This window comes from Ammospiza nelsoni, chromosome 13, assembly GCF_027579445.1.
Source record: "Ammospiza nelsoni isolate bAmmNel1 chromosome 13, bAmmNel1.pri, whole genome shotgun sequence".
Classification (NCBI taxonomy): domain Eukaryota; kingdom Metazoa; phylum Chordata; class Aves; order Passeriformes; family Passerellidae; genus Ammospiza; species Ammospiza nelsoni.
Genome location: NC_080645.1, coordinates 14,033,347 through 14,060,646, shown reverse-complemented (window position 1 = coordinate 14,060,646; position 27,300 = coordinate 14,033,347). Strand labels below are relative to the sequence as shown.

General features: G+C 44.0%; 1 protein-coding gene across 3 annotated transcripts; it reads left to right on the top strand.

The window, feature by feature from the left end:
- The first annotated feature begins 163 nt into the window (after positions 1-163).
- On the top strand, positions 164-26,138 carry AMFR (autocrine motility factor receptor). 3 transcript variants are annotated; one of them, XM_059481364.1, is made up of 14 exons: positions 164-440; positions 1,893-1,985; positions 3,659-3,823; positions 5,572-5,724; positions 8,913-8,953; positions 10,616-10,748; positions 11,213-11,346; positions 12,776-12,886; positions 15,791-15,981; positions 17,626-17,729; positions 19,689-19,823; positions 20,463-20,546; positions 23,049-23,233; positions 24,635-26,138. In XM_059481364.1, the coding sequence occupies exons 1-14, from the start codon at positions 219-221 to the stop codon at positions 24,774-24,776; spliced, it is 1,893 nt and encodes a 630-aa protein (XP_059337347.1). In that variant the 5' UTR covers positions 164-218; the 3' UTR covers positions 24,777-26,138. The 3 variants fall into 3 exon arrangements, with proteins under 3 accessions (XP_059337347.1, XP_059337348.1, XP_059337349.1); XM_059481365.1 differs by lacking the exon at positions 164-440 and adding an exon at positions 718-859; XM_059481366.1 differs by lacking the exon at positions 164-440 and adding an exon at positions 878-1,584.
- Positions 26,139-27,300: the final 1,162 nt, after the last annotated feature.

Below are 27,300 nucleotides of genomic sequence, written 5' to 3'. Positions count from 1 at the left end.
GGCAGGGCCGGGCCGGTGGAAGCGCCGCCCCGGCCGTGACTCAGCGCGCGGGGTGACGGGCGGACGCGGCGCCCGGAGCCGGGGCGGGGGGTTCGGGCCCGGTCTCTTTCCTTTCTCCAGCGGGGGCGGCTCGCCCGGCCCCGGGGAGGGGCGGCGGGGCGGGCGTTAAGCCGGGGGAGCGCGCCGAGCCGGGGCCGGGCGGTGGCGAGGGCTCCGCGATGCCGCTGCTGTTCCTGGAGCGCTTCCCCTGGCCCAGCCTCCGCACCTACACGGCGCTCAGCGCCCTGGCGCTGCTGGGCGCCGGCCTCAGCGCCTACCGCGCTCTCAGCCAGGCGCCCTGCGGGGCGGCGGGCACCGAGCCGGCCGAGCCTCAGCGCTGCGCCGGCCCGCGGGCCCTGGACGTCGCCTACTACCTGCTCTCGGACAGCCTCTGCGTCTGGGTGAGCCCGGGGCGGCGGCGGGGCCTGCGCGCCCGCGGCCTGCGGGGCTGGCAGCGGGATCGGCCTCTGCCGGCACCTCCCCGCGGCCGGGGGGCGGTGGGCGGCTCCGGGGGGTGTTTCGTTATTGTTTGAAAACTGCTCGCGGAACGAAGAGGGGGCTCGGCTGGGTTTCCCCTGCCCGCCCTGGGCCGCCTCCGCAGCCGCTTCCCTTCCTGCCTGGCCGGGCGGTGGGGCAGCGTTAGAGCCGAGCGCCCGGAGTTCAGCCCGCGGCTCGTGCTCCTCTCTCTCCCCGAGCGCCCCCCGCTCGTCCTGCCCGGGCCTTTGGCAGAAGCTGTTTGGGAGCGTTTGCCGCGGACCCGGGCGCTTGCTGGGCTTAAGCTTCGCCAAGCACTCCCCGACCTGCTCTGCCAAAAATCTGAGTAAGGGGCTGTCCGGTATTCGAGCCCAAGCCTTGCTGCCTTTATTTATTTATTTATTTATTTATTTAAATAACACTGAAAGTCTTGTAGGTAAGAGGAAACACTCTCACCATTTAAGGAGAAAAAAAAAAGAAAATAATTTTCTGTACCTTTTAAAACCCAAACCTCATAATGGTTTCTGAATTTTGGCTCACTGATTTGTAGTTGAAATAAAGGCTCAACAAGGGGATATTGGATACCTTGCTGAGCTGTTGCTGTTGAACTTTTCATCTGTCTGTCACTCAAAGGTGGCAGTAGTTGGACATCTGCTTCACAACATACTTGCTTGACTGAGGTGCTGTTTTTTAATGTACCAGACATATTCATCCTATTGAAACTGGGTCTCACAGCCTTAAGAATCCTGGAGAAGTTACGTCCTTTGGAAATGACAGGGCGAAGCTTCTTCATCATCTACCTTTTTAGTGTCCTGCTAAGGTCAAAAGTTAATTACGAGTGCCTTTGCCAAATGTGAGATGTCAGTTTTTCCAGACCCATGTCTTCTGCTTCTTGCTGCTTTGCTGTGAAGAAGTTTCCCAAGAAAGCCTCAAGAAGTGTTTTTACTGAAGGGTGGTGTGCTATTCAGCATGTTTTGAGGCAACCTCTGAATCCTCTTACTGTAACAACAGATTCAAACTGGATTTTTATTATCTGCCATATGTTAAACAAAATTACCATCTTGGTGATCTGTAAGTTTTGTCCTCATGTTCTTTTATGAAATTTGGTAGTCTGTATGAAATAATTTATCGTGAAGAGGTAGAGCAGTTTGTTGACTTTACTGCTGTATCAAACTGTGTTAGTATTTCTAGAAAAAAAACAAGCTAAGACTTATCAGCTACTTCATGTGTCTTGAAAGAGGCCAGGCTTAAATTTCACCAAAAGAAAAGGCAACTAATACTGTTCTGTGAACAATGGCAGGTTTTGTTAGACTCCTCTTCTCTCCCTTCTTCTAAGTAGGGCAAAAGTATTTGTCACTGACTGCTTTATTTCTTTCCAGGTACTAGTGAACACTGCCTGCTGTTTTCTGATGCTGGTTGCTAAGCTAATCCAGTATATGGTGTTTGGTCCTCTTCGTGTCAGTGAGAGGCAGGTGAGACAGCAAACAAGGAAACCGTAAAACATGACAAATGGTGTGATTTTCTGTGTGGAATTGCTGAAACTGCACAAGAAAAATAAATTTACAATATATGTCTTAGCATTTGGTTAGCTAGTATATCCACAGCCACAAGCTTCTGCTTTATTTTGAAGGGAATTTTTCCTATTGTATTTTAATAGCCCACAGTCAGCTTGAAAATCCTGTGTCTTTAATGAACTCTGTTAGATTTTTTACAAGCATGCCTCACTTCAAAACTCTTGTAATGTGTTCTTCTCCATCCTGCCTGCACCTGGCAGCATTTCTCCATTGCTTTTTGTAGTTGTCAGTACTGGCAGTTTTGAGTTCTCTCTTCTTTTGTACCTTGACTGCTGGAGAAGTGCTTTCCATTTTCATACACTGAGTGAATGGTTCATCATTGCTGGTTTAAGAGGGAGTAGGCAAGAAAATCCCCAGAGAAAGGAGGTGAGCAGCAAAGAAAACTGAGGCTGTTTAGTCCTGCGCTTGTCTATGTGAGAATGGATGTAAAATGGTTCAGCAAAGGAGCTATGAAAGCCCAGAGTTTTTAAAAACAGGATCCTGCAGAAGATGAAGGCAGCAGCAGGACCTTGAGTAGTATCTCTATATATTTTTTTAAAAAGTAAGGCAAATGCATAAGTTGCTTGTGTAAATGCAGGAGCAGTGGTTTTGGAGTGTGTTCACATATTAAAAAAAAAGTCTGTAAAAAGAGTTCTTTAGGAGGAATCAGGCCATGATGATTTTTGAGATGCAGAACTGAGGCACACAAAGCCTCATTAATAACTGTGGAGCTCTCAAAGCCTATTGTGTTTGTAATTCATACCTTGTAGAGGCTCTAAGTGTATTAAAACCAAGACACTATCAAATCTGTGGGCTTCAGTGGGCCAGATTTTCTCTCCAGTCCATGTTGACTATAAGGATGTGGAATTTTAACTGGTGATGGTTTCCAGGATGTTCTCTGCCCTCTTAAAAACTGACGTGAAAAGCAGTAGCAGTGTGGATCCACTTGTGTTTGGACAGTGGGAATTTGCCTCAGTTGTCATGTAAAGGAAAGCTGCTTATTAATACTGGCGAGCCCAGAACAGCAGCATCATTAAGGAATTCAGGGCCTGTCTTAACTAAACTCCTGGTGATTTCATTGTGTACTTTAACAAAACATTTTGTTTCATAAATTTTTTAATCCCCTCCAAGCTGGCTTGCTGTCTGCTGCTTGAGAACATCATATTATTTCTTCCGTACTTTGTGTGTGTGGGAATGGTTTTATTTTCATTGCTCATCCATCTCACTCTCCACTGTAGGCATTGCGATTCTTAACCATAGACTTCATCATCTTTTCTTAATCATCTGTACTTTTTGCCAGGTTTTTGGAAGCAAGGTGCTGGGCAGTTTGGGCATCTTGAATAACTAACTGTAGCAGCTCTTCCAGCAGAGAGGACTCTGTGTTTGCAGCCTGGTAGCTGAGTTGCTTGGGCATGAAGAATCAGACTGAGATCAGACTTGCTTTATGCTGAGCACTGTTTTAGGAATATAGCAGGAAACTGCATTGTGTGCTGTGTAGCACAGTTATGCTGCCATGGTAGAAGAAACTAGATAGGCAGTAAGGTCTGCTGGTATTTTTAATATGTTTCTTACTTGAATCTCTTCTGTTACAGCATCTCAAGGATAAATTCTGGAATTTCATTTTCTACAAGTTTATCTTCATTTTTGGTGTGCTGAATGTTCAGACAGTGGAAGAAGTAGTGATGTGGTGCCTCTGGTTCTCTGGACTTGTGTTTCTCCATCTGATGGTTCAGCTCTGCAAGGATCGCTTTGAATATGTAAGTTTTGATTACGGGCTGTCTTTTGGGGCATGCAAATTCTGTTTCTGGCTCAGGCACTGGCTCAGATAAGGTGCAAACAGATCATTTAGACCTTTTCCACACCCTGCGGTGCTGAACACGTGCATGTCCCATTAGCTTCAAATACTTGCTTAAAGTACAATGTCAATCTTACTCCTTCAGTTTTCCCATGAGACAAATGGAGCTGAAGATACTTATTTTCTGTAATAAGTTGCTCCTTATGTGTGCCCTGTAATTACTGTTACATAACTGGATGAGATGGCTTCATAGCTCTCCTTAGTAAAGACATCTTAACAGCAGAGCATCCCTAGATTGGTGCCCTTTAGGATTGGCCTGTGGAGCCTGCTTCTGCAGAATCTGTGCTCAGGTTTCACACTCACTTAGATATACTGAATTTTGACTGCCAGTGTCTTTACAATATACTGTGCAATTTTCTCTCTAAGGTACATTCAACTTTCTGTTAATACCAGGAATAAATTAGGTAAAAATGCAGAAAATGAAGGCTAGGCAAGAAAGAAGAAACTGTAACTTAAACAGTAAGTCTTGGCCTTTTACTAAAATGGACCTGCATTTTCCCAGGCTCCTCTCTCCTGGCATAGAAGTTTTACCTGAATTAAATCCATGATTTTTTTTGGTAGCTCTGGGTTTTGCAGGTTTTTTTTTAATAATGTCCAGTAAGGCCTGTTAATTCACGGGTAGCTAAGCACTTAAATTTGAAACTGCATTGGCTAGGTTAGGAAAATTAAGATAGCAGTGAGCAAGGCAGTCATCTGGTATTTTTAGTGTTCAGAAAGCTGTGAAAGAATACAGGTCACGTGGGAAGAAATGCTTATTATATTATTTTTGTATTCAAAGCATGCATAGTTGTTTTTTGCTTGGACAAATGATACAGGATTTGCCTTGTGAAGATGGGGCACGTGGAGCTGAACCAGATGCAAAGAATTAAGAAAGAACCCATTTAAAAACAAAACATGGGAATCAACTTTGTAAATCAGATCAGAGTGAAGCTTTGGGCAACTCCTTCTTTCCTTGTCCTGTTCTTTCTCATCCTGCCCTGGAAAAAAGAGGATGGACCAACATCCACTTGGGTTGCCTTTGATTTAGACAGACCAGGTGTAGCCCTCTGTTAAGATAGTTTAGACATTTAGCACACTTTGCATGCTATTGAATGAGACAACTTTTTTCAGCAGAGTTCAGCAGTCTCTAGCTGCAGCTTAATTTGGATAGACATCTTTTTCTTCCAGAAGGAATTGACAGTGGAAGGACTATGGGATGGAAGACCAAGCTGGACAAATTCAGATCAGCTGTTTGGTGAAAAATTGGCAAAACTTTGCTTGAAGACTGTGTGTTAGGTTAGGAGTCTTTGTAAAATGCATGTAAATCTAAAGCAGATGCTGTGGATTTGGTGCAGAAACTACTGTGTCGCTGGTTTTCTTGCACAGGTGATTTAAATAGCTCAAATAATCATGGTAATTGTAAATAAAACAATAGTAACTGATTGTTAAAATGTGACTGTAAATGACAGTAACATGAATGAGGCTTTGGGATAGTGTGTGGGTTTAGCTCTATTCTTCACAATTTATTACAACATTGCATTGTAAAATTGGTTTTATGCTAGAAAGCAAAAGATTTTTCTGAATGAAGTCTTGTTTGGTGAGGTGACAATTGAAGGAAGGTTGATGAAGTACTCATTTAAACTGTCACATATTTATGTATTTGTGTTGCAGCTTTCCTTTTCTCCTACCACACCCATGAGCAGCCACGTGAGAGTGCTGGCCCTGCTCATAGCCATGCTCCTGTCCTGCTGTGGATTAGCAGTTGTCTGTGGAGTTGTTGGCTACACCCATGGCATGCACACCTTGGCTTTCATGGCAGCAGAGGTGAGACTTCTTCATGTGTGTTGTGGGTTCTGCTTTGCCTTTGACCCCTCACTTGGGGCTGTCCTGGTACACGATGGATTTGCTTCAACACTTTTAATTCCCATAAGAAAGAAACTTTGAAGACACAAACAAATCCTCCCCTGCTTTCCAGAAGTTGCCAGATTGGCATGCTTTCTCTCTTTAGCCTTTAACTCTGAAAAAAATCTTAGTCTGAGGAAGAGAATGAGAGGGCAGACCTGAAAAGTGATCTTGAAATCAAATGACAGCTTATGAAAAAAGTAATGATTGTGCTTCATGAGCATTGTGAGAAGGGTCGGTGAAACAGCACCTGAGAGATGGAGAGAGTGTGTATGAAAGTTAATGTGCACTTCAGCCTCTTTCTCTGAGGTTGTATTTTCTATTTCATTTCTCCCCAAAAGGAGTGTGACATCCTTTCCTTAAGGCATACTCGTGGCTTTTGCTTATGTTGGTGTAACGAGTTGTGTGTCAGCTGAGATGAGCAAAGCATTTTTGTGCACTCCTGAAGACTTTGCACTGTGGACTCAACATCAGCACGTTTGTGGAGTGAGCAGCAGTATGTTTTTGATGTTGTGGTGGGTTGTTGCACTCTGCCTGAGGAAGTGATAATCTTTAACAAAGGAGAGGAATCCAATCCAAGTATGTTGTGTTAGCACATTGTTAGTTCAGATAACAAATAACATGTACAATTTATTTTTCTTCTCCTATCTTGAATTCATACTTGGAGCTAGGGAGCAGGAAGGAAAACAACTGATAGTAGGAGAATATGATGCTTGTCACACCATAGTTCAGTTATCAATACGTCTCTTTATTTTTCCATGAATATGAGAATGTGCAAGACCAGATTTATAATGCAACAGTGGAAGGGTATTGGAAGATTTAAGTGTCTCTGAAAGGTGGGATCTCTTTGGTGTCATGTCTCTTATCTTGGCTTGGCAGAAGGATTATCAGCATTGCACCAGCTCAGGGTAGGTTAATCAGGGAGTGCTCTGGAGCCTGTGTTGCCTCCTCAGAGCTGTGCTGTGTGGTAGTGTGGGTGTTTGGGGTTGCAGGATGGGGCCCAGTTGTTCATTTCAGTGGAGCTGTTCTGTGTGCTGATTAATGAAGGAGTGACTCAGTCAGTGGAAGTGTGGGGAATGCAGAAGGAAGGGTCTCCTAACTGTGACTGCAGCCACTGGTGTTTGAGAACATTCCTGAGCTGAGGGCTGTACAAACCCAGTGTGTTTGATAGTCCCAGAGGTACTCTGGAAAGTTCTATGATCATTCATTGAACTTGTTTGTATGTCAGCTTCTGTAATATCCAAAGGCAACAAATTCCACATTAACTTGGCTTTCTGTACATGAAAGATGTCCTCTTTGAGTTGTTCTGAATCTTGTGTTTGATAATCACAGAATGATTTTGGTTGGAAGGGATCTTAAAGATCGTCTAGTTCCAATCCCCCTGCCATGGGCAGAGAATAATGTTTAATCTTTTTCACAGAATTTGTGATTTTATCATCATTTTGCCTGTTCTTGACTGCCTTTCCTTCTAAGCAAAAGAATTCTAGTCTGTTTAATCTTTTCTCATAGGAGATTGTATAATATCTTGCCATTTTTGAACATTTTAAATATTCCCTGTATGGACTGGGCAACCATGAGTAATTTCCTTGATTTTAATACCCAGAACTTATGTGAGTGAAATAAAATATTTAGGTTTCTTTCTGTACAAGTACTGGCACTGACATCTCATAGCAGACTTCAAGCTCTTAGTAAAAAACAATAAATCTTTGAGGCTGAAATGTTTTTCTGGTGGTGGCTTGTGTGATCCTTCTCAAGAGGGACCCTGCCAAGTGTATTCGATTAGTGTGAATGAATTACATTAAGTTACATTAAGCTATTAATCTCTCTTCTGCAAACATTGATTTAGCTCAGGGTTTTCAATAAAGCAATATAGATGTTTTTCTTGTGTTTTAGGTAACTTCCCCTTGTTCTCTGTTGCTTGTCAGCATTTTTGGTTTTGCAGCGCAGGGTGGGTGTGAAATGTGCAAATGCCCAGAGAAAGCTGAATAGGGACTTGTCTGTATTTTTGAGTAAACATTAATATTTTTTGCCTTAATATATGGTGTTAAAGAATTAGAGTATAGCAAGCAGTGTCCAGTCTGTACATCTTTGCATGTTTTTTTTTAAAGCCAGCTAGTAAACAGTTGACAGATATGTTGGGTATTGCAGAGGGTTAAATATGCATAGAAGCACTTTAGGAATGCTTTTTTACAGATGGAAAAAATTGTTCAAACTAACTGGCTTATTACTTCTTTGGGAAGTTAGTGGTTTTGATAGTCCTTCTGTCCTGTTCACAGTACTTACGCAGAAGGCATGCCACCAGACCAGTTTCACAGAAGTGGTTTCAGTTGCTCATTGTAAATCCCCTGCATCTCAGTGTCACTTGGCCCCTGCTACCTGCAGGCTGGTGTGGGCAGTCTCTGGGGGAAGCATGGCTGGTGTTTTTCACTGTGAGGATAGAATAAGAGATGGAGCACTGTGGGCTTGATGGATTACAGAGAGGTGATGGGGCCATCTTCTCTTAGATTATGAGAGCCCATGGAAATGTAGTTTACCTTTTTGGTGATTTGTCTTTACACTTCTGATCTTACACTTTCTGATAGACTCAGGTTTTTTTCTCTGTGCTTAGCCTAGAAACATAAGTATGATTAGAGAGAGAAGTTATTTTAGCAGCATTTACATCTGAGCAAAAGGAGGGAATGATTTGAAATTACCTTCCTCAAACTTCTGTTATTATTCAGTTCTCCCAGTTCTTTTTTTTTTTTTGTTAAGAAGTGGGATGAGGAGAGGTAGTTGGTGGGATTGTGGTCTCAACACTTGCTGAGTAATAATAATTGAAAAAGGCAGTACCTCCTTTGTTGTTGGGAAAAAATGACACTTAACAGCAACACTAGTGGCTGCTTTAAAAGCATGGTGTCTTTGGGAACAATTTTTTTCATATTTATTTATAAGCTTTATGGTTGTCTCAGGTATATTGTGCACACAGTCACCTATAGTGACCATTGGTTCACAGGACTTGTTAAGGTGCAGTAAATGAATTTTGTGTTTTAGCCTTGAGCTCCTGCATCTGCACCACTGTCCCTGCCAGAATGTTGATAATATGTATGGGTTTTTTTCTTTCTCTTTTGCAGTCTCTGCTGGTGACAGTCAGAACTGCTCATGTGATTTTAAGGTAAGTTCTGTAAGTTCTGTTTTACAGGCTGTGTGTTCAGGATGGTAGTGCATCCAGCATGTTTATGTAAGAGGGTAGGTAATTACCTCATTGAATTGCAGATGCATGTTTGGAGATTGAGAGCAGTCCTAAGGAGAGACCTGGGGGTGTGTTGGTAGATGAGAAGCTTGACATGGCCCAGCAATGTCAACCACATCCTGGTCTGCATCCCCACAGTGTGGGCAGCAGTCAGGAGGGGATTGTGCTCCTCTGCTCTGTTCTGCTGGGACTCCTCCTGGAGTGCTGCATCCACCTCTGGGGCTCCCAGCCTGAGAAGGATGTGGACCTGCTGGAGCGAGTCTAGAAGAGTCCTTAGAGATTTTCAGAGGAATGGAGCATCTGCCATGGAGACAGGCTGAGAGAGCTGGCATTGCTCAGCCTGGAGAAGAAAAGGCTCTGGTGAAACCTTAGAGCCCCATCCAGTACCTAAAGGGGCACCAAGAGAGCTGGAGAGGGACTTTGGACAAGGGCATGGCGTAAGGGAATGACTTCAAACTGACAAGAGGACAAGGTTTGATTAGATACTAGGAAAGAAATCTTCCCTGTGGGATTGGTGAGTCACTGGCACAGTGGGTGCCCCATACTGGAAGTGGTCAGGGCCTGATTGCATGAGGCAGCCAAAGGGTTTTGGAAAGAGATGATCTTCAAGATCCCTTCAAACCCAAACTGTTGCAGGATTCTATGAGATGAGCAGAGGTGGTTAGCTTTAGTCTGTGCTGATTTTAAGCACAAGTTCTGCAATTTACTTTCTTTTGTTTTATGTGAGTGATGTGTGTGTCTTATCCTGAAGCCTTTATTTGAATAAAAGATTGTATTGGTGTTCGAGTAGTTAGAGGAATACTTTTTTTAAAGCCAGCTAGTAAACAGTTGGCAGATATATTGGATAGTACAAAGGATTAAATACGTGTTGAAGCATTTTCAGAATGATTTTTACATATGGAAATGCATTTTAGGAGTGCTTTTTACAGATGGAGGTTGAAATGCATGGATAGCTTTAGTAGGTGGTATAGCTTGAGGCATGGATTGAAGTGGATGGGTGCTGCTGGATGAGGGTTGATAGATGCTACTTGATGTCATTCTACAAGGTTTGTTTTAAGGCCCTGTCTCTTGAAGGTTTGCTTTGAAAAAGTCCCATGCATGTGTACCTGTGCCACACCTGTGTGTGCATATGTGGGACATGGTGTGTAATGCAGGAGCCTCTTTGTGCAGGTCACTGTCAGCATTTCAGCCCTGCCACTGAGCTGTAGTGACTCACCTAAGAAACACCTCACGTGCTGAAAAATGTGCTTCTGTAGTTACTATAATCCTAAGGTTGACTTCCATTACCTCAAGTAGTTTTTAGCAAATGCTGCATCTTTTCTATCAGCTGGCAGTGTGTGTAGTGCCAGTGTGGGTTAAGCACTGACTGCTTTTTGCTTTTTTAAAATGTTGCTGTTTGAAACCGGTAACATTTAAAGAAGTCCTCCTTGAGTGAGCACAGACTGTGAGCACAGGGCCTCAGAAGGGCAAAGAATCCATATCTAGAGGTTTTTTGAAAAATGGACAAAATAGTTTGAATTATAGAGATGCCATTTAACAACAACAACAACAAAAAAAATAGTGTTAATTTCCTCACTCTTGCAGATATGTTGTTCATCTCTGGGATCTCAACCATGAAGGAACTTGGGAGGGCAAAGGCACTTATGTCTACTACACAGATTTTGTCATGGAGCTAACTCTGCTTTCCCTGGACTTGATGCATCATATTCATATGCTGGTATGAAATACTGGACATAATGCTGAAAAAATAGACTAGCCTTAAAATAAAGGGTATTGGGTATACACATTTTATATTTTTTTACTTTGCTTATTTTAGAAACCAGAGAAGTTACTTCCTCCTGTGTAGTTGAAGTCATCACAAATAACTTTGTTAAGGAGTATTAACTACTGTGTGTAATTATCTGTTTAGTAGGTGTTTAATTAGCTTTTTTTATTGAGTAATACCAGACTGAACTATTTCATTGGCAGCAGGAGATGCTACGCTGGTCAGGACTGAATTCAGTTTATCCTCATTACAAATGCTGTCCTGCCAAGTTATTCAAAGAACCTTGGAACATGCGTGGTTGGTCTGAATGGACCCAACAAAAGAGAAATTCTTCAGGGCTGGTTTCTTGATTTCTTTGTCTCTTAAGACCTGATGCAGCTTCTTGTTTGTAATCCCTGCTCTGTGGTTTTCCCAAGCTGTTTGGCAATATCTGGCTGTCCATGGCGAGCCTGGTGATTTTCATGCAGCTGCGTTACCTGTTCCACGAGGTGCAGCGGCGAATTCGGCGGCACAAGAACTACCTGCGTGTGGTTGGAAACATGGAGGCCAGGTCAGCCCCTTACTTGCTCTGCAGTCTTGGTGTAGATCTAGTAGAGAGGATGCTGAGAAAGAAGTTGAGATTATTTTATGTTCCTTTGATACACAGTGGCATGGTGTAAGCTGGACAGATGCAATGTTCCAAACCTTAATTCTCTGCACTTGGAGTGTGTTTTTACCCATTTTATTTGTTAGTGGGGAGACTCTTTCTGGGTTTAACAAATATGTAGGATTGACTTTTATAATGGCAGCATTACTGGTAATGTATAAAGAGGCAAAAAAATGAGCTCCTCTGTCCAGTGTTTCCTCTGTATTCTTTTGCATACTGCCTTTGTGGGGTGACAGAAGCCCTGAAGAGCTCTGCCTGTTTCAGCTGTCAAATACTGGCTTTGGCTGTGATAGAAATCAATGCTCTTAATTTCATTAGGCCATGCCATTCACTTACTGACTGAAATCAAAATATTAATTAAACCCTGCCTAGCTTTACCAGTGTATTTAGTAAAGCTGAAGCCAACTTTAAGACTTTAGGTAAAGTGGAGCTAGGAGCACTTTGGCAGTACTTTAGTCCATTCCCTTTTAGTGAGGTTATTTGGAGAAATTGGGAAGCCTGCTAAATTCTGCTGCTGTAGTCCAGGTGGAGAATGCTGGCTTGTTTAGAAATTTCTGAGGCTTTTTATTTTTTTTTAGAAGTTGTTTAATGGCTATGATATCACATTAAGAGCTGCATAATAAAGTTCTTCCACAATGCATTGTTTCTTTCCAGTAAGATCCAGCCACTGAACCCCTTTGAGCTGTTCACAAAGGTGTTTGAGTTGCATGTGTAACAGACTTATTACCTGAATAACTTGCTTGTTCTTCAGATATATTCCACACCAGCAGTGCTGTGAAATGTTGTTACACCACTCATTTCTATATTGTTTGTGTTTGGATACTGTATAGTAACTGCTTACATGGCACTGTAGCTTTAAAAAAAAAGGGAGAAAAGTCAAATGGGAATGGCAAAATGTGAGGCCAAAATTAGTCACCATAAATGCTTATGATCCCAAACAGACATCTTAATGGGTGCAGCTATTAAAACTCATTTAGAAAAATGACATAAACCAAATGTATACAGATTATAATTTAAGGATTTCAACAAAATGATCATATAATTGTCTCTTGGGAAGTTCTAAGTCAAAGCTTTATGCACTTAGGATGTATGAGAAGATGTTCAAAAAAGTGCCTGCAAAAGGCATCAGAGGCATGTGTATGTGTGTATTCCTTTGCAGTGCAGCCTGAAAAATAACAAATTAAAAAAAAAAAAACAAATCTGTTGGCACAGGTCTCTTAATGAAAAGTTAACTTGGAGGGTAAGGTTTTCTCACTGCTGGATTCTCTAGAGAGGAGGCTGTGCTGAGCTTGTGCAGTCATTGCTTTTGTCTCTTCCTGTTTCTTCTTTGCAGGTTTGCAGTTGCAACACCGGAGGAGCTGGCAGTGAACAATGATGACTGTGCCATTTGCTGGGACTCCATGCAATCTGCACGGAAACTCCCCTGTGGCCACCTCTTCCACAAGTACGTGTGTGCAGGCTGGAGAGCTGCACCCAGCTGAGAAGGGAAGGGAGAGATGGGCATGGCTGGAATTCACAGTGGGATGACAAGTAACAAACTAACAGCACAACTATTGGGTGCTGGTCTGCTTCTGACAACAAAGTACAAGTCTTCTTCACTCCAGTCATTTTCATGTTTGGGTTGTTCCACCTGGTGCACTTCTTTTCCCCCAAACAAAGAGTGTGTACCTTGTCAGCTAGTGGGTAACCAGTGTTGAGTTTCTCAAACACAGATCAGTAGATTTGTTGTGTGGAGGTTGTGTTCATTTTCAGATGAAGAAGAAAAATTAGAGCTGAATTCTTAAATACTTTCCAGGTATCAGCTTTAAGGAGAAAGCAGGGAGTATTTTTATATAGTGCATCCTCACAGGGTGTGAGTCCCCCAGGACGGCTGTGGAGGCCTGGTCTGAATCTGTGGTTTCAAGGGGCAATGAGTCCATCAGGGCTGTAAAAGAGGTTAACCAAATCAGCAGAAATGGTCCCTAAGCAGCTGGTAGTTAGAAGTGGGAGACTTTTGGCCAAAGAACCTCTCTATACACTGCTTCTTACACTCATTCAGTAGTGAACAGTGGCATATGCTTGTGGACATAGTGTGCTGAGATGGATGTGACTTTCCTCGGATCTTTTGTAGCAGTGCTTATGTTTCCATGCGTGTGCTTAAATATGAAATGAGAAACAGGGATTGAAGCAGGCATTTCTGGAGGGCCATGTGATGAATATGCAGGTCAGTTAAATTGTCCCTGAGGGTGTTACTTTCTGTAAATAGCATTTTGCTTTTCTGGTAACTGTCAAACCAGAGGTTGTAATCTGTGTGCTAATTTGTTGTCATTTATGACAAACCTTGCCATAAATATTTATCTGTGTTCCAAGAAGTCTCTAATGAGATAATGTGCCTCCATGACAGAAACTCCTTTTCCAGTGCTACTGAATCATGTGAATATTTAATCACCTGCTGAGCACTTGAGAAGCCCAGGGTCTTCTCTTCAGAAAGACATTTTCTCTATATTTAAAAGGATCCTTTTGTATTTTTTTTCTGAAGCAATTACAGTTCTGAATCAAGTTACACTCCTTGGTGCTTTTAGGGAGGGAACATGTTACAGTGAACAGCTTGCATATAAAACCAGATGTAGCTAAAACCTCACCTGAGAGTGGTTTCTCTCCTCATAAAAGCCTGGTGATTTTGTCAACAGGCTGAACACTGTGTCCATTCTCAATTACATGGGATTTTTTCCTCATGAGTTCTTTGGAGTGGAAGAGAAGGTGGCAGGGAAGATTTGCATGGCAGAGATCAACCCTGTGCCCAAATATTAAGGAAATTTAATGGGAGTAGTTGTCTGAATCTTTTAGGCATGTTGAAACTCTCCTTTACCTTCTAGGAAGCAGGCAAGTTCAAGAGCTGTTGCTCTGAAAGGTTGCCAGCCTTGACCTGCTGCTTGCCCTCCTCCTGAGGTGCTGTGGGTGACCAGGGTGTGACCACAGCTGGCTCTTGGGCTCTGGTGCTGATGCAGCTGACACGGGGTTGTGCCCATTCCAGCATCTTGGCTGTTGAGCTGTGGAGGAGCAGCAGTGTGGTGGCACCTTGGTAAACTGTGTTTTTCCCCAGTGCCCTTTGCAGTGCAGCTCAGCAGAGGTGTGAGTTTGCTGTGGGCAGGGAGGTTTTCCAGTGGTCAGGGAGGTGATGTTGGACAGCAGTGCCAGCCTGCTGGTTGTGCTGCTGACCAAGGTGGTGGAAGGTGGCAGTTTTTTACTGTGGTGCTTTGGTTGTTTTTGGGAAACCCGTCCCTGTGTATCCCTCCATTGCAAGATGATGGAAAGCACTTTGGCAAAGTTTCAGGAACTGGACAGAACGCTTGTATCCTTGAATTCACTATAGTCCTGCAATTAGAGCTTTTCCCTTGCTCTGTCAGCCAAACCTGTGATCTGTGCCTTCATTTTCTTTACAAATACACAATTTTGGGAACAGGTTTATTTGATCTTCTTGTATGTCTTTACCTTTCTAAAGTGTTTTGAGAACTTCTCGAAAAAAACCCACCCTGCAAAATGTGAAGTATGTATTACAATATTGAGAAATATTCAGCCCTGTGAAATTCAGTTCTTCCACACTGAAAATTAGCTTCAACTTGAACAAATACTGCAGCTGGGTATATCAGATTAACTTGAACAAATACTGCAGCTGGGTATATCAGATTAACTTGAACAAATACTGCAGCTGGGTATATCAGCATGAATCAAGAAGCATGCACTGCTTTGAGTGTTTCAACCTGCATTTGAAACACTTCTCACTTTCTGCAGGACAGAAAATTTCAGAATTAAGGAAGCATTGTAAGGGCACAGAATTGTTAGTATCAGTAAATATCTGTGTAGAGGGTTGTGCTGACTTTTGTGGTTTGGGTATTGGTATTTTGAAAAGCTATTTGAAAACACTGGAGGTGCTGTTGCATCATCACAGGCAGAACTGCTATGAAAATGTGTCAGGATACATTAACTATGTGTCCAGTTGGCTTTTTCCTTTTTCATTTGGGAATGGTGAGAGAAAAGAGCTGTTTTTTTTTTTTCCCTTCCAGGCAGAACTTGCTTGTTCTGAGCTAGAAGGACAGCAAGCTTGGAGAATGTTTTAAGCTTGTGATAAATCTGCATGTGTGTTTATAAAAAGTGAACACTTGAGTATTTTCAGCTGATAGTAATAAGAAACCTATGCCAGAGTCATCAGGAGGGCCATGTGATGAATTAAGGTCATTAAGGGTATCTCTGAGCAGTCCATGTGTTGATGTTGTGTACAGAATATGCTGCAGCTGCCTGATGTGCTGGTGACAGTGGTGTTTTGGAAAAACACTGCAAGCTCACCCCAGCATTACTGTTTTCCTGTCAGCTCGTGCCTGAGGTCCTGGCTGGAACAAGACACATCCTGCCCCACCTGCAGAATGTCTCTGAATATCACTGACAGCCACCACGTGAGGGAGGATCACCAGAGGGAGAACCTGGATGAGAACCTGGTGCCGGTGGCAGCAGCAGAAGGCAGACCCCGCCTGAACCAGCACAATCACTTCTTCCACTTTGATGGTGAGCTGAGCACACCTGACACCTGCTGCTGGTGCCCTCATGAACCAGGGGAGCAGGAGCAGCCTTCTCTAGAAGGGAGCTCTCTCTGTGCTACAGCTGGAACTCAAACCATGCTCTGCCTGTGTTTGTCAAACACCACTGTGTCTCTGATGGTTCTTTTGCAAGAGCTCTGAGATTTCCCAGAGCTGTGGAGACTTCTTGAAAGATTTTGTACAAGTGCTCCCTTTTCCTGGATTTGTTGTGGTCAGCAGCTTCAGTTACTGCCATTTATTCATTGTGTGCCATGTTGACAAGCAGAATGGGAAATTCCTGTGTCTTTTTTGTTACCATGTGATGGTTAATCAGCAACAGTCAAAGAGGAGAGAAAAAGCCCTCTGTGGTGCAGTCTAAAAGTCAGTCTTTCCCCTATCACCTAGCTAATGTGTAGTTGTCAAAAGTCCATTTGCCACTCAGTTTACAAGACACTTGCAATGCTTGGTTTGGTGCAGAAGATTAGTCTTGGGAATCATGTAGCCTCAATAGTTTAAAATATTTGGGGTTTTTAGTAGTGTGTTGTAAGTACTCTCAAAGCAGATGTGATTCCAGGCCACAATAAGTTCTGTATATGGAGACAACTTGTTTTGAAAAAGGCAATTTATGTAATTTGTCTTCCAGATTTTTCTTAGAATTTTGGTATTGGTGAGTGCTGTTTTCGACAGTCTCCCAGATTTTGATGACACTCATGGTGTTTCTCAAATGATTTCAGTAGTGCAAATATTGAACTTTGGGCTCTGCCCTTGTGGAGCTCCTATGAGGCAGCTGAAATGCTCACTGCAAGCTTACACATTGACCTGTTCCTCATCTGTGCTTGTTTTGAAATCTTTGGAGATTGGAGGGGGAGAATCGTGGGCAGAAAAGGGTCAGACAATTTCCAGGTACATGGAAACTGGCTGATAGCTTCTGCATGGCTTCCACTTGTGGGGTGCTTTAGGTCTCCAAAGGACATTTATATTTAGAATAACACAATATTTTTGATGGTTGTCCTCCCCAGTGCTCTCCAGTGTCTTGGAGACCTGCAGTATTACCATGGAGATAGAAGGAGAAGTGGCATAGAGCAAAGGCTGAGTTTATTTAATTGGCAGCACAGAAGGAGGAGGGAGCCACCCATGTGCCCTACTCTGTTGAGCTGAAGCACACAATTGCAGCAGTCACTTTGTTCAGTTACTCTGTGTCCCTTTGAAGTGGTATTTCTCAGTGATGACCCATTTTGGGCCTGGATTCAGATTTCTTAGAAGCTGTCCTGTTTTTGTAAAATTGCTGGATTTATTCATATATTCCAGAGCTGGATTTGACTCTGGATTATTTTAATTTTCACTTGAATAGGAACATTAAAAAAGAAAACAAGGATGTGTTACTTCCTTGATCCCTTTGCAGCCCACAGATTGTTACAGCATTATGACAGTGTTTTTGAGGAGAGTATGGGCAGTTTCTGATTCACTGCAGCCATCTCCATGTCTGGGAGACCTTAGGGACAGATTGCACTGCAGAACTCCCTGCACATTCCTTGTGGAATATAAAGATTTATGTTAAATACATGTAGAAGTACTTGGCCTGCTGAGATTCTCATGCTCTTTCTTGACTTTCTTGGTGATTTCTTCCTCCCAGGCTCTCGAATTGCCAGCTGGCTGCCCAGTTTCTCTGTGGAAGTGATGCACACAACCAACATCCTTGGAATTGCACAAGCCAGCAACTCCCAGCTCAATGTTATGGTGAGACTGCACCTCAGCCTTCCTGTTTGTGTTGTGTAGGGGAAAGGGTTACATGGAAATGGAGAACATAAAGGGGAAGGAAGTCAAAACAGTGGTTAGGCACTAGATGAAAGCTGTTTTTCTGAGTGAGAGAAGCTTTACTTCAGTCAAGTTAGGGCTATATTTGGGTTCAGATGTGCCAGCATAAAAGAACAGGTCTGGAGGTAAGTGAATGAGGTAGAAGAATGACCTGTACTTCCTGGGTAGATGAGTTGACTTTTTTTCAGCTTGCTTAGTGTAACTTCTTCAGCTCTTTTTCAGTACTTCTGTGCCAACTTGCAGCACCAAAGGGTGTGAGTCTGTAACCACAGAATTTAGGTGCTGGTCAAGTAGTAACTGATCAAACCATTCTATAGGTTTTGATTTGTTTTTTTAATCTTTAATAGCACAAAGCTTCAAGGTAACAATTTCAGTGTCTTGTCAGTGTGAGGTGGGCTCTCTAGCACCCTCAGCTTTTGCTGGTTCATGATGATGATAGAAGTGTAGAGGATGAAATTCCATATTTGTTGAATTCATGCATAAAAACTCTAATGTAGTACAAAAAGAAAAGGATGTGGTCTCATGAAACACTTCATTTTTTTGAGAAGTGCTGTTTCCTTTGAGTTGATCAAGCTACTGTGTTCTATACCATGGTAATAAATGTTCAGTGAGGTGTCTCATGAAAGTGATTGAATTTTCTGAATATTAGGTCTTTCCCACTCATAGCCTATACTTCTGTTTGAACATCAGCAGGGTAAGGCCACTATTTTTAGGGTGTTTGAGGCAGGGAGGGATCAAAAGATGCTGGCAGATGATTTATTAGTTAAATATGCTGGAACTCTCCATCTGAGGTCAGTTTAATTTTTCTTTTACTGGACACAGTGACACAAATAGGCTTTTGTTAAGGACGAGTAATGATTTTGTTAGGATTGTGTATTATCAAAAGTACAGTAGCAACTTATATTAAAATGTCTACTTTAATGGAAAGCTGGTTAAAGATTAGCAAATTATTAAAGTGTTACACATTTTTAATAGAAAATAAGTGACATTTTCCTTTGTGTTACTGAATAAAACCCTAGGGAATTATTTTGAGGGGAAAGCCAGAGCCTGAAATGCTAAATCAGTTGGTTTGGTCATAGGTTAGTGGAGGGTTATGTTTGCAGTAGTTGCTTGTGTTGGAACTCACTGTCAGTTGGTGCATAGTTTTTGCTTTGTTCTCAGAATTCCTTCCACCTTTCTTTTCTTATTGCCATTCTCATTCCCCTTTGCCCCCCCATGACTTTGGGCAATAGTGAAAATAGACATTTAAATATTAAATGAAATCCAGTTGTTGGACTCTGGAAGCATATTATTTGTCTTCCTTCTTACCTTTACTTATTTAATTTGGATAATATTTAACTAACTTGAAATTCAGTCATAACAGTTCCCTGACAACTCAGTTTAATTTAATTGAGTTTTCAGACCCTATTCAAGTGGTTTGTTGGGAGGGTGGCTGGAGGGAGCAGGTTATTAAAACTTCCTCCACTTGTCCTTGTCAGTACCATTTTGGAACCAATATGGCAAAAATCAAAATAGTTTTTTTTCTTCCCAGTGTTGATCTAACTTTCAGTCACCCATGAGTTTTGTAGAGACCTTTATTAAAAAGGCTGTCATAAGAAGAGGGCTGGGAAGCTTTTGAAACCTTTGTGCATCTACAGGCACTGTTCAGGGCCATGTGGTGTCTCCCTAGGAGCTGCAGTTTGGGTGTAGACTTCAGTGGGGGCAGCATATTGCCCTGCAAGTCACAGCCAGCATGGGTTTCCTTTTCTTTTCTTTCTCTCTGTGGGTTTGCGTATCATAAGGAGCATCTTGGAGCTGGTAATAATTTTAATCTCCTTCTGTTGACATACTTATCAACTGACTTCTATTTACTGCTGATACTGACTGTATTGCTTTCTGCAGGCCCATCAGATTCAGGAGATGTTCCCTCAGGTCCCTTATCATTTAGTCCTGCAGGATCTGCAGCTAACTCGTTCTGTGGAGATCACCACTGACAACATCCTGGAAGGGCGCATCCAGGTGCCTTTCCCCACACAGGTGAGTCACAAACTGTGCACCTAAAATTACTTTCTTTCTTATCACAGCACTGAGCCTCCTAATAATGACTGAGGGGAATGAAACGAGTTGAAACACAGGTGAATCAGTGGGATTTGTTTTTCCCTTTGTTTAAATCTCTGTAAATGCTGTGTATTCAGTCATGTACCAAAAATATATTGAAAATGTCCTAGCTAGACAAGAGACAAATATTTGCTCAGTTAAAGCAGCTCTTCCCAGTCTCTCTTGTGCAGAGCTTTTAGAACATTTCCAGTTGATTTCTCTGCTGACAGATAATTGAATTGTACCACTTAGGAAGATTTTTTGCAAAGAAAGTTGGCAAAATGATGCCTTGTTCTTAATTAGTGCCAGCAGATTTCAGTAAAACAGTCTGGGGACAGTGTTTCTGTTAATAAGAATATTGAATTCTGGTTCTGTGCACATGTTATCTGGAGTCTGTGTGTGGGGAAGCAGAGGCAATTCTCTCTCAACACAGAGCATTCTGTTTATTGCTAACTTATCTGTTTCTAAATTGAACACAATGCCTGACATTGCAGAGGGCAGAGTTTGAATGTGTTCAAAGAGTTCAGGTTTTTTTGCTCTTTCCCACACTGTATTAAACCCATGATGTTTGCATTTCAGCGTGCAGACAGCATTAGACCTGCATTGAACAACCCTGTGGAAAGGCACAGTACTGATCAGGAGGATACTGGAACTGTCACACAGGTAAATTGGCATAAAAATGGTCAGAAAGCACAATTAGAAGCTGAATGGACTGGTAGGTGCCTTTGGTTCTGTAATCAGGTCAGGTTGGTGGCAGCCCTTCCTTCCATTTCACATCAGAGCTAACACAGTCAGGCAGATAAATCAGATATGAATATAGTGCCCCTGTAAAGGATTATCTGTGTGCTTTTCTTTTTCTTCCTTGAGGGAAAGTGCTCTCAAATGGTACAAAGAACAGAGGATCATCATGTCTCTTTTCATGTCTGGTCAGCCCATGCCTGTCTGTGGAATATGAAGAGCAGGTAGCTTTGCTCTTCCTCTTTTTCTTCTCATTCCCATTCTATACATCTCCAAACACTTCCATTAAAAGGAGGAGTATTTCTTTTTAGAGTATAAGAATTCTTTTGTGTTCTGGAGGAAGCACTTTACGACACGGGGAGCTTTGGTGGGAATGGAGAGAGATATGAACTGGACCAAGAGATAACAGCCCTTCTGTATGCACAGCACAATAATGGGTTTTGCTGTTCTTTGCTAAGGCCTTTACTAAGCAGCATGTGCTAGCTAAAGTGTGGCAGAGAAAGAAAATTGCCCTGTGAGTAAAGGAAGATCTCATTTCACTTTTGTTTTCCCTGACTGTAATAGTGACATCCTGAGGGGTTCTGTTTTATAAATCTCTCTTTCTGCTTGTTGAGTAAATTTGTGAGGTGTGTGACTTCCTCTGCAGCCTTTAGTGACCTGAAGAGCCAACCTGTTACTACCTGGAATTCAACTGTAGCAGTTCCCTTGTTAGCAGGTTGCAAGACAAAAGATCCTTTGATTTGGTGTGATTCTGCAGTTGAGGCTGAGGAAGAGGTGGTAGTGATGGTACAGATATTTGGTATGAGCCTGAGGTAGCAGCTACAGAACTGCAGGAATGACAGTCTTGGTCTGGATCAAGCATTTTTGGGTTTTGAATCTTTGTAACCTTATGAAAAACCCCCAAACCTTAGGTGAGCCAACTTGCATCTTCTGACACAAATGGCCCAGGGGGACAAAGGGGTGATCTTGTCTGACCATTGACAGAGTGGCCTCTGAGTGGCCACTCAGAGTGGCCTCTCTGCTTCCCCCAGCAGAGCTTCCCTTTTCCCTGCCCACCTGTGTGGCAATTGGAAGCAGCAATTGAGTTGCTCTGTACCTGTTCCATGGGTCTGCCAAGGTCATCTTGGTCCCCAGCACAATCCATGGGATCATTCCATGGGGCTCTCTTTCCCTCCTCAGGGATGTGGCAGTGCTTTGTGAGGCAGTCCAGTGGTTGCTCCTGTGTCATCCCAGTGCATTTGTGTGCACTTTGGTAAATTGCAGCAGTGGTGGTTTTGCTGAGAGAGGCTGAACACCCACACTTGTGTTTGAGGTTGCAGTGTCTGTACCATGCTGATTTGGGCTCTGGGACTCCTGCTTGGCTCACCTACCTAATGGGAAGTGACATTTGTCTCGGTGTTTGCTCTCTGAAGTTGTTCTGTTAGGGAGATGGCCTTACTGGCCTGTCTCTAGGGCTTTGGCATGACTCAACTTGTTTTGCGCCTCAGCTGCCTGAGCCTGTGTGTTGTACTGTGATGCTGCCACGTCTGGGCTGTTGGGGCTGGAGCAGCAGTCCCAGGGAATCGGCAGCTCTGCCAAAGGCCCCAAACCAGGCAGTAGGAGCTGCCTTGGAGCATCCCACTGGCTTGAGTTGTTCTCTAGGATACCAAATGATGGCTGCAGCCTTCAGTGCTTCCCTGGGGTGATTTGTTTCTTGATGCCACCACTCCTGGCTCTGGCCGTGGCTGTGCATTTCTGCACTGGGGGCTGATCTGGTGGTGTGTGGCAGGGTGTGATCAGGATGTGCTGTTTCCCCTCTGCTGTGCACCCACACCATCACCCAGCAGCTCACTTTTCGGGTTAGTGTTATCAGCTGGCTGTCGGGGGGAGAGGTGCCATGTAGGGCTGCCAGCTCCTCTCTTGGCACACTGTGCTGGGGACAGTTGCCAGCCTTGCTCCAGCAGTCTAAACCAGGATGATTTGGGTGCTGCAGAACCCAGTGAACCGAAGCCTCATAAATTCCCTTCTTGAGCACAAATTATCTTTGCAAATACATTTGTTATTCTTTCCTTAGTATGTGGATTTCTGCTTTTTCAACTCTTTACTGTTGCATCACTTGTCAAGTCAGCTGCAGAATCTGACTTTCAAATGCCCCATTTTCAGAGAGCATTAATTATGAGTAATTAATGTTTGTCTTTGACATTACTTTCAAACATGGCATAAAAGATACAGCGTTATAGGATACAGGATCTTTGAGCATGGTTTGAAATAGCTTTGTTCTGTTTTTTGGCTGGGTTTTTCAAAGGAACCCGAAGGAATTGGGTACAGCAGGTGAGACTCTGGTTTCTTCCAGTGCCTCAGAAAATGACAATTCTTTGTAGCTTCTTGTTTTGATGCAAAGAAGTCCAAATTCTGCAAAGATGTATGCTTTATTTCCTTTTCTCTTAGACTGAGAGAGTGCCTCTTGAACTGAACTCTAGACTGGAAGAAATGGTGGAATTCAACGAGATGGAAGCAGAACCTAATGAAGCAGAAGATTTTGAGGCCAGGGGAAGTCGCTTTTCCAAGTCAGCCGATGAGAGGCAGCGAATGCTGGTTCAGCGGAAGGAGGACTTGTTGCAACAAGCTCGAAAGTATGTTCATTACTGAAACTCCACTCTGGCCACTCAGAGTCCCCCAGAATGGGTTTCAAATCGGTTTGGACCACTGAGAGCCTGGATTGATGTGAAAAGTAGTAAGAGGAATGAATACATCTGCCACAGCAGGCTCAGGATGCTGTACTGCTAAACCTAGCTCAGAAATAGCATCACATGTCCCAACATGCACACAGCTTCCTGTGCAGTTCATCCAAAGCTCTTTGAAATCAAAGGCTGATTTTTCCAGCTTCAGTGGGCTTTAGTCTAAGAATGTACTGAGAACTGGTTACTTGGGTTGAATCCTTTAGCAATCTTTAGTTTGGCTCCTGGCACAGTGTCAGCCCTCACTGCCTGTGCTCTTACAGCTGAAATTCCTGTCAGGCATCACTTTTTCCTGATACAGAGCCCAGAGCAGTGCAGATCTGACAGGTGACCCTTACTAGATCTCACCAGAGGTGCTCAGCACCAGCCAGTCAGCACTGCTGAAGAGAGAGGGACCAACTTGAACTGTTTCTTTTAGCCCAATGAGTAATAGCTGTTACAGGTAGAATTCGAATTTTGTACTGGTATTCCAGTTACGTTGGTAGATTTTACTGGCATCCAGTTCCTGATTAAGCAGAAAAGGAAAAGCACTTTAGTGATGTAGAAAACACTGCAGTGTTTTTATCAAGTATTTTCCCTTCCTTTGTATTGCAGGGACACAGGTTCTGGGTCCTTTGGTGTTGTCAGGCTACTGCTGCTCTTTTTCTTTTCTACACTGAAATGCCCTATAAATACCTGGGAGTGTGACACCATTTATAAGTCTATAAACAGACTTACTCTTAGACTTAATTTTTCCTTGATGTTTGAAAAAATGTCTTTTAGGAAGACAGAGTATTTTTGACTTTCTTGTTCACTGGTTTGAAGAGCTGTTGAATTTCAAACTACTGGTTTTTTGCCATTAAAGTGTAAGAATTCACTGGGATGTTAACTCTGGCAGCAACTTCCTTGCCCCCTGGCCTTAGAGTGTGCAGCCCCTAGCGCCCCCTCTGTCACTGGCTTACCTGCTGCCATCGGGGAGTGCCTTGTTGTGGTAGGCAGTGCCAGAGGCTGAGGAGTGGAGTAACAGGAACAGAGGGAGTCAGTAACTCACCTGCTGTGAATGGCTCTGAGCTGAGGACAGCCCTGACCTTTAGAACTGGCTCCTTCCCAAAGGCACAAAGATCTTGTACAAAACCTAAGAGCTTGTGCCAACTCTGCAGAGCCTGTTGTAGATGATGTGGGCTTTTTTAGGAGCACATAACCTGCGTGCACTTTTATTGAGGCATTTTCCTCCAGCCCTCCCGACTGCAGCAATGCATTTCTCAGAGCCAGAACGAGGTGGGTTTTGCTCACTCATCTTTTCCTTTATTCCCTCAGGCGTTACTTGAACAAAACCTCCGATGAGGAGCTGAGCACAGAGAAGCCTTTGCCCGAGGGAGCGGCGGACGCCGCCACCCTGCGCCGCAGGACCCTGGCTGCCGCTGCCGAACGGAGACTTCAGATGCAGCAAAACTCTTAGCGCTCGCTGCCCCTCCTCCTCCTCCTCGTGAGCAACGTTGAATAAATAAATTACGTACAAAAAACCCTGCGCTTTCTATACCAGCAAGAAAGTGTCTCTTCAGAGTTCAGCTGGCTGTGCTGCCGAGTGAGCTGGCTGCCTCTCTGCTGTATAAAGCATGTGGTCTAATAATGTTTGGACAGCTGACAAATTAACCTTTTTTGTAATATTTTCTATGTGACGTTGATCCTCTACACAACAAAAGGCAATTTCTAAACCACGGGCATGACTTCTGCAGCTGGCATGAGCTATGGGGCTGACGGCACAGCAGAGGCTGGGGAAGTGTGTTCTGAGGTAGCTGTGGGTGCAGGTCACGGAGTGCACAGGCACATTCTGCTCGAAATCAGGGCCAGTTACTCCGAGGAAGGAAGCTTAGAAGCTTGCAGCAAGCCCTGTGTTAGACGAGCAGGCTCCTCAGTCCCTGTTCCTTCAGCAGCCAAGGTGTTACGTAGGGCGGCTTGAAGGGCTGGGGGAGCCTCGCTGGGAGGTTCTTACACTGGATGAAGTTGTCTGGCTACACAACACAGAAAAACCTGAATTTATGAATTGTGCAGCAAAGCGCTGATTCCTGCATAAAATAGTTCACTGTTGCTGGGCTCTTCTGCACTGGCAGAGGTTTGGCTCTGTCCATCCCCAGGGCTGCACTTTGCCTTTGCCTTTATGTCCAGGAACAAGCAAGGGACAGAGGGGATGGAGTGAAGAAGAGGGACCTAAGGTGAGGTCACAGTGTTGCCGTGAGCCGAGGGAGTCACAACCTGCCTGTCCTGGACTCCAGCACCACACCGATGGGCGGTGCAGAGATCGCTCCATTATCTTGCTTTTTATTTCATTTTTAACCCCACAATCTCACCCTGAGTTTATTCAGAAAGACTGGAGGAACGGGGGCAGCTGGACCTTTGCTGGCTGCAGCCCAACCTGCTAACCTGGATTTTTAAAAGAATTTTGAGATCCCCTTGGCGCCGCCGCCACTAGCTTATCTAGTTGAATTTTACATGGCAGTGACTTAATTTTTAAACTTCTGAAGAGTGAGTTCTAGTTTCACCGTCCTTTAGAAGGAGCCCAGTATTATCTAGAATTGTTGGTAGTTTTTTTACTGTTGGTTTTTAGGTGAAGGTGAATTTAATGAGAGGAATTGCATCAATGTTTAGGTGAAAATAATTTATTTCAATAAAACTCTTTGGGAAGCCTTACCTTGCAATGCTATTAGTAAACCTCAAAAAAATTTTTTGAGATCTTTGGTTTTGCTTTGAACACAGCTGTTTTGTTTTTACTGTTTAAAAAAACCCAACAAAACAAAAATAAAACCTTGATCAGTGTTGGAAATCGTTTGTAAATTTCTGTAGTGTGATTTCTCATGTTTTCTCATGGTGTTTCAGAGACTCGGGCTGTTCTTTCCAGGCTTCTGTTGCTCTCCTGACTTTTCCCGGCAGCTCCCAGAGGAGTGGACCCTGGCCAGCCGCTGGATGGCACCTTTGCCTGCGGCAGCGCTGCACAGTGACCTACTTGAGCCGTGAAAGGCTGGTTTGTGCTCAGGAGCACAGGACCAGTGCTGGCCTCTTGGCTGGCTCTGCCTCCCTGCGAAGGGAGGTCATCTGAGGCGAGGCCTGATCGACTTTCCCAGTGCCAGCATACGCTTCTGGTGGCTGTAAACAGCAGGAGCCTTGGAAAAGCCGTGTTGGTCAGGAGCTGCTGCTGCTCTCTGCCAAGCACCCCTCCCTCCTTCCCTCCTTCCCTTCTTCCCTCCTTCCCTCCTTCCCTCCTTCCCTCCTTCCCTCCCTCCCTCCCTCCCTCCCTCCACTCCCTCCCTCCCTCCACTCCCTCCTTCCCTCCCTCCTTCCCTCCCTCCTTCCCCCCCTCCCCGGGGCTGGGCAGGGGACACGCCGGGTGGCACAGGGGGTCACCTTGCCTATGGCTCCATCCCGGGTGGTCCCGTGGGGTTTGGAAGTGTTCCCGTGGTACAGGAGGGGATGGATGTCAGGTGTGGTGCCCAGAGCCAGCCCCGTGCCAGGCAGTGCCAGCGCTGTGCCCAGGGGCTCTCCAGGAGTCCCACCTGTGGTCACGGTGACCAGTGCTGGCAGGCACAGGAGCTGGGGACCTGGGATGAAGGAGAGTGCAAGAAAAACCCCAACTGGGAAAAAACCCCAACTGGGAAAAGAACCCAACCCCTCAAAGATCCAAACAAGCCCCTAATTCCCTGAGCAGCAGGGAGAAAACCTCAACTTTCTTGGAAAACCTTCCACTTTCAGGGAGAAACACTTGAATATTGTGGGATTCATGTTGCCATAAATGAAGGACTCACCCTGGTGATGAGCTTTGCATTCCCTAAAGAAAGAAAGATCTTTTCTTGCCTGGGGGGACTTTTGCTTTGGAAGAAACAGAGAGCTTCCACCCATGGCTTTCTTAGGATTTACACCCATTCTATATTTACACCAATCCATAGTTCCCTTCTCCCTCTGCTACCAGCAGCAAATCCCCCCCAAAATGT

Excerpts from the sequence above, each read along its gene's own strand:
- AMFR (XM_059481364.1), top strand. The coding sequence starts at position 219 with ATGCCGCTGCTGTTCCTGGAGCGCTTCCCCTGGCCCAGCCTCCGCACC. Across the intron at positions 10,749-11,212 it reads TGCATCATATTCATATGCTG|CTGTTTGGCAATATCTGGCT; the intron begins GTATGAAATACT and ends GGTTTTCCCAAG. Across the intron at positions 15,982-17,625 it reads TCACTTCTTCCACTTTGATG|GCTCTCGAATTGCCAGCTGG; the intron begins GTGAGCTGAGCA and ends TCTTCCTCCCAG.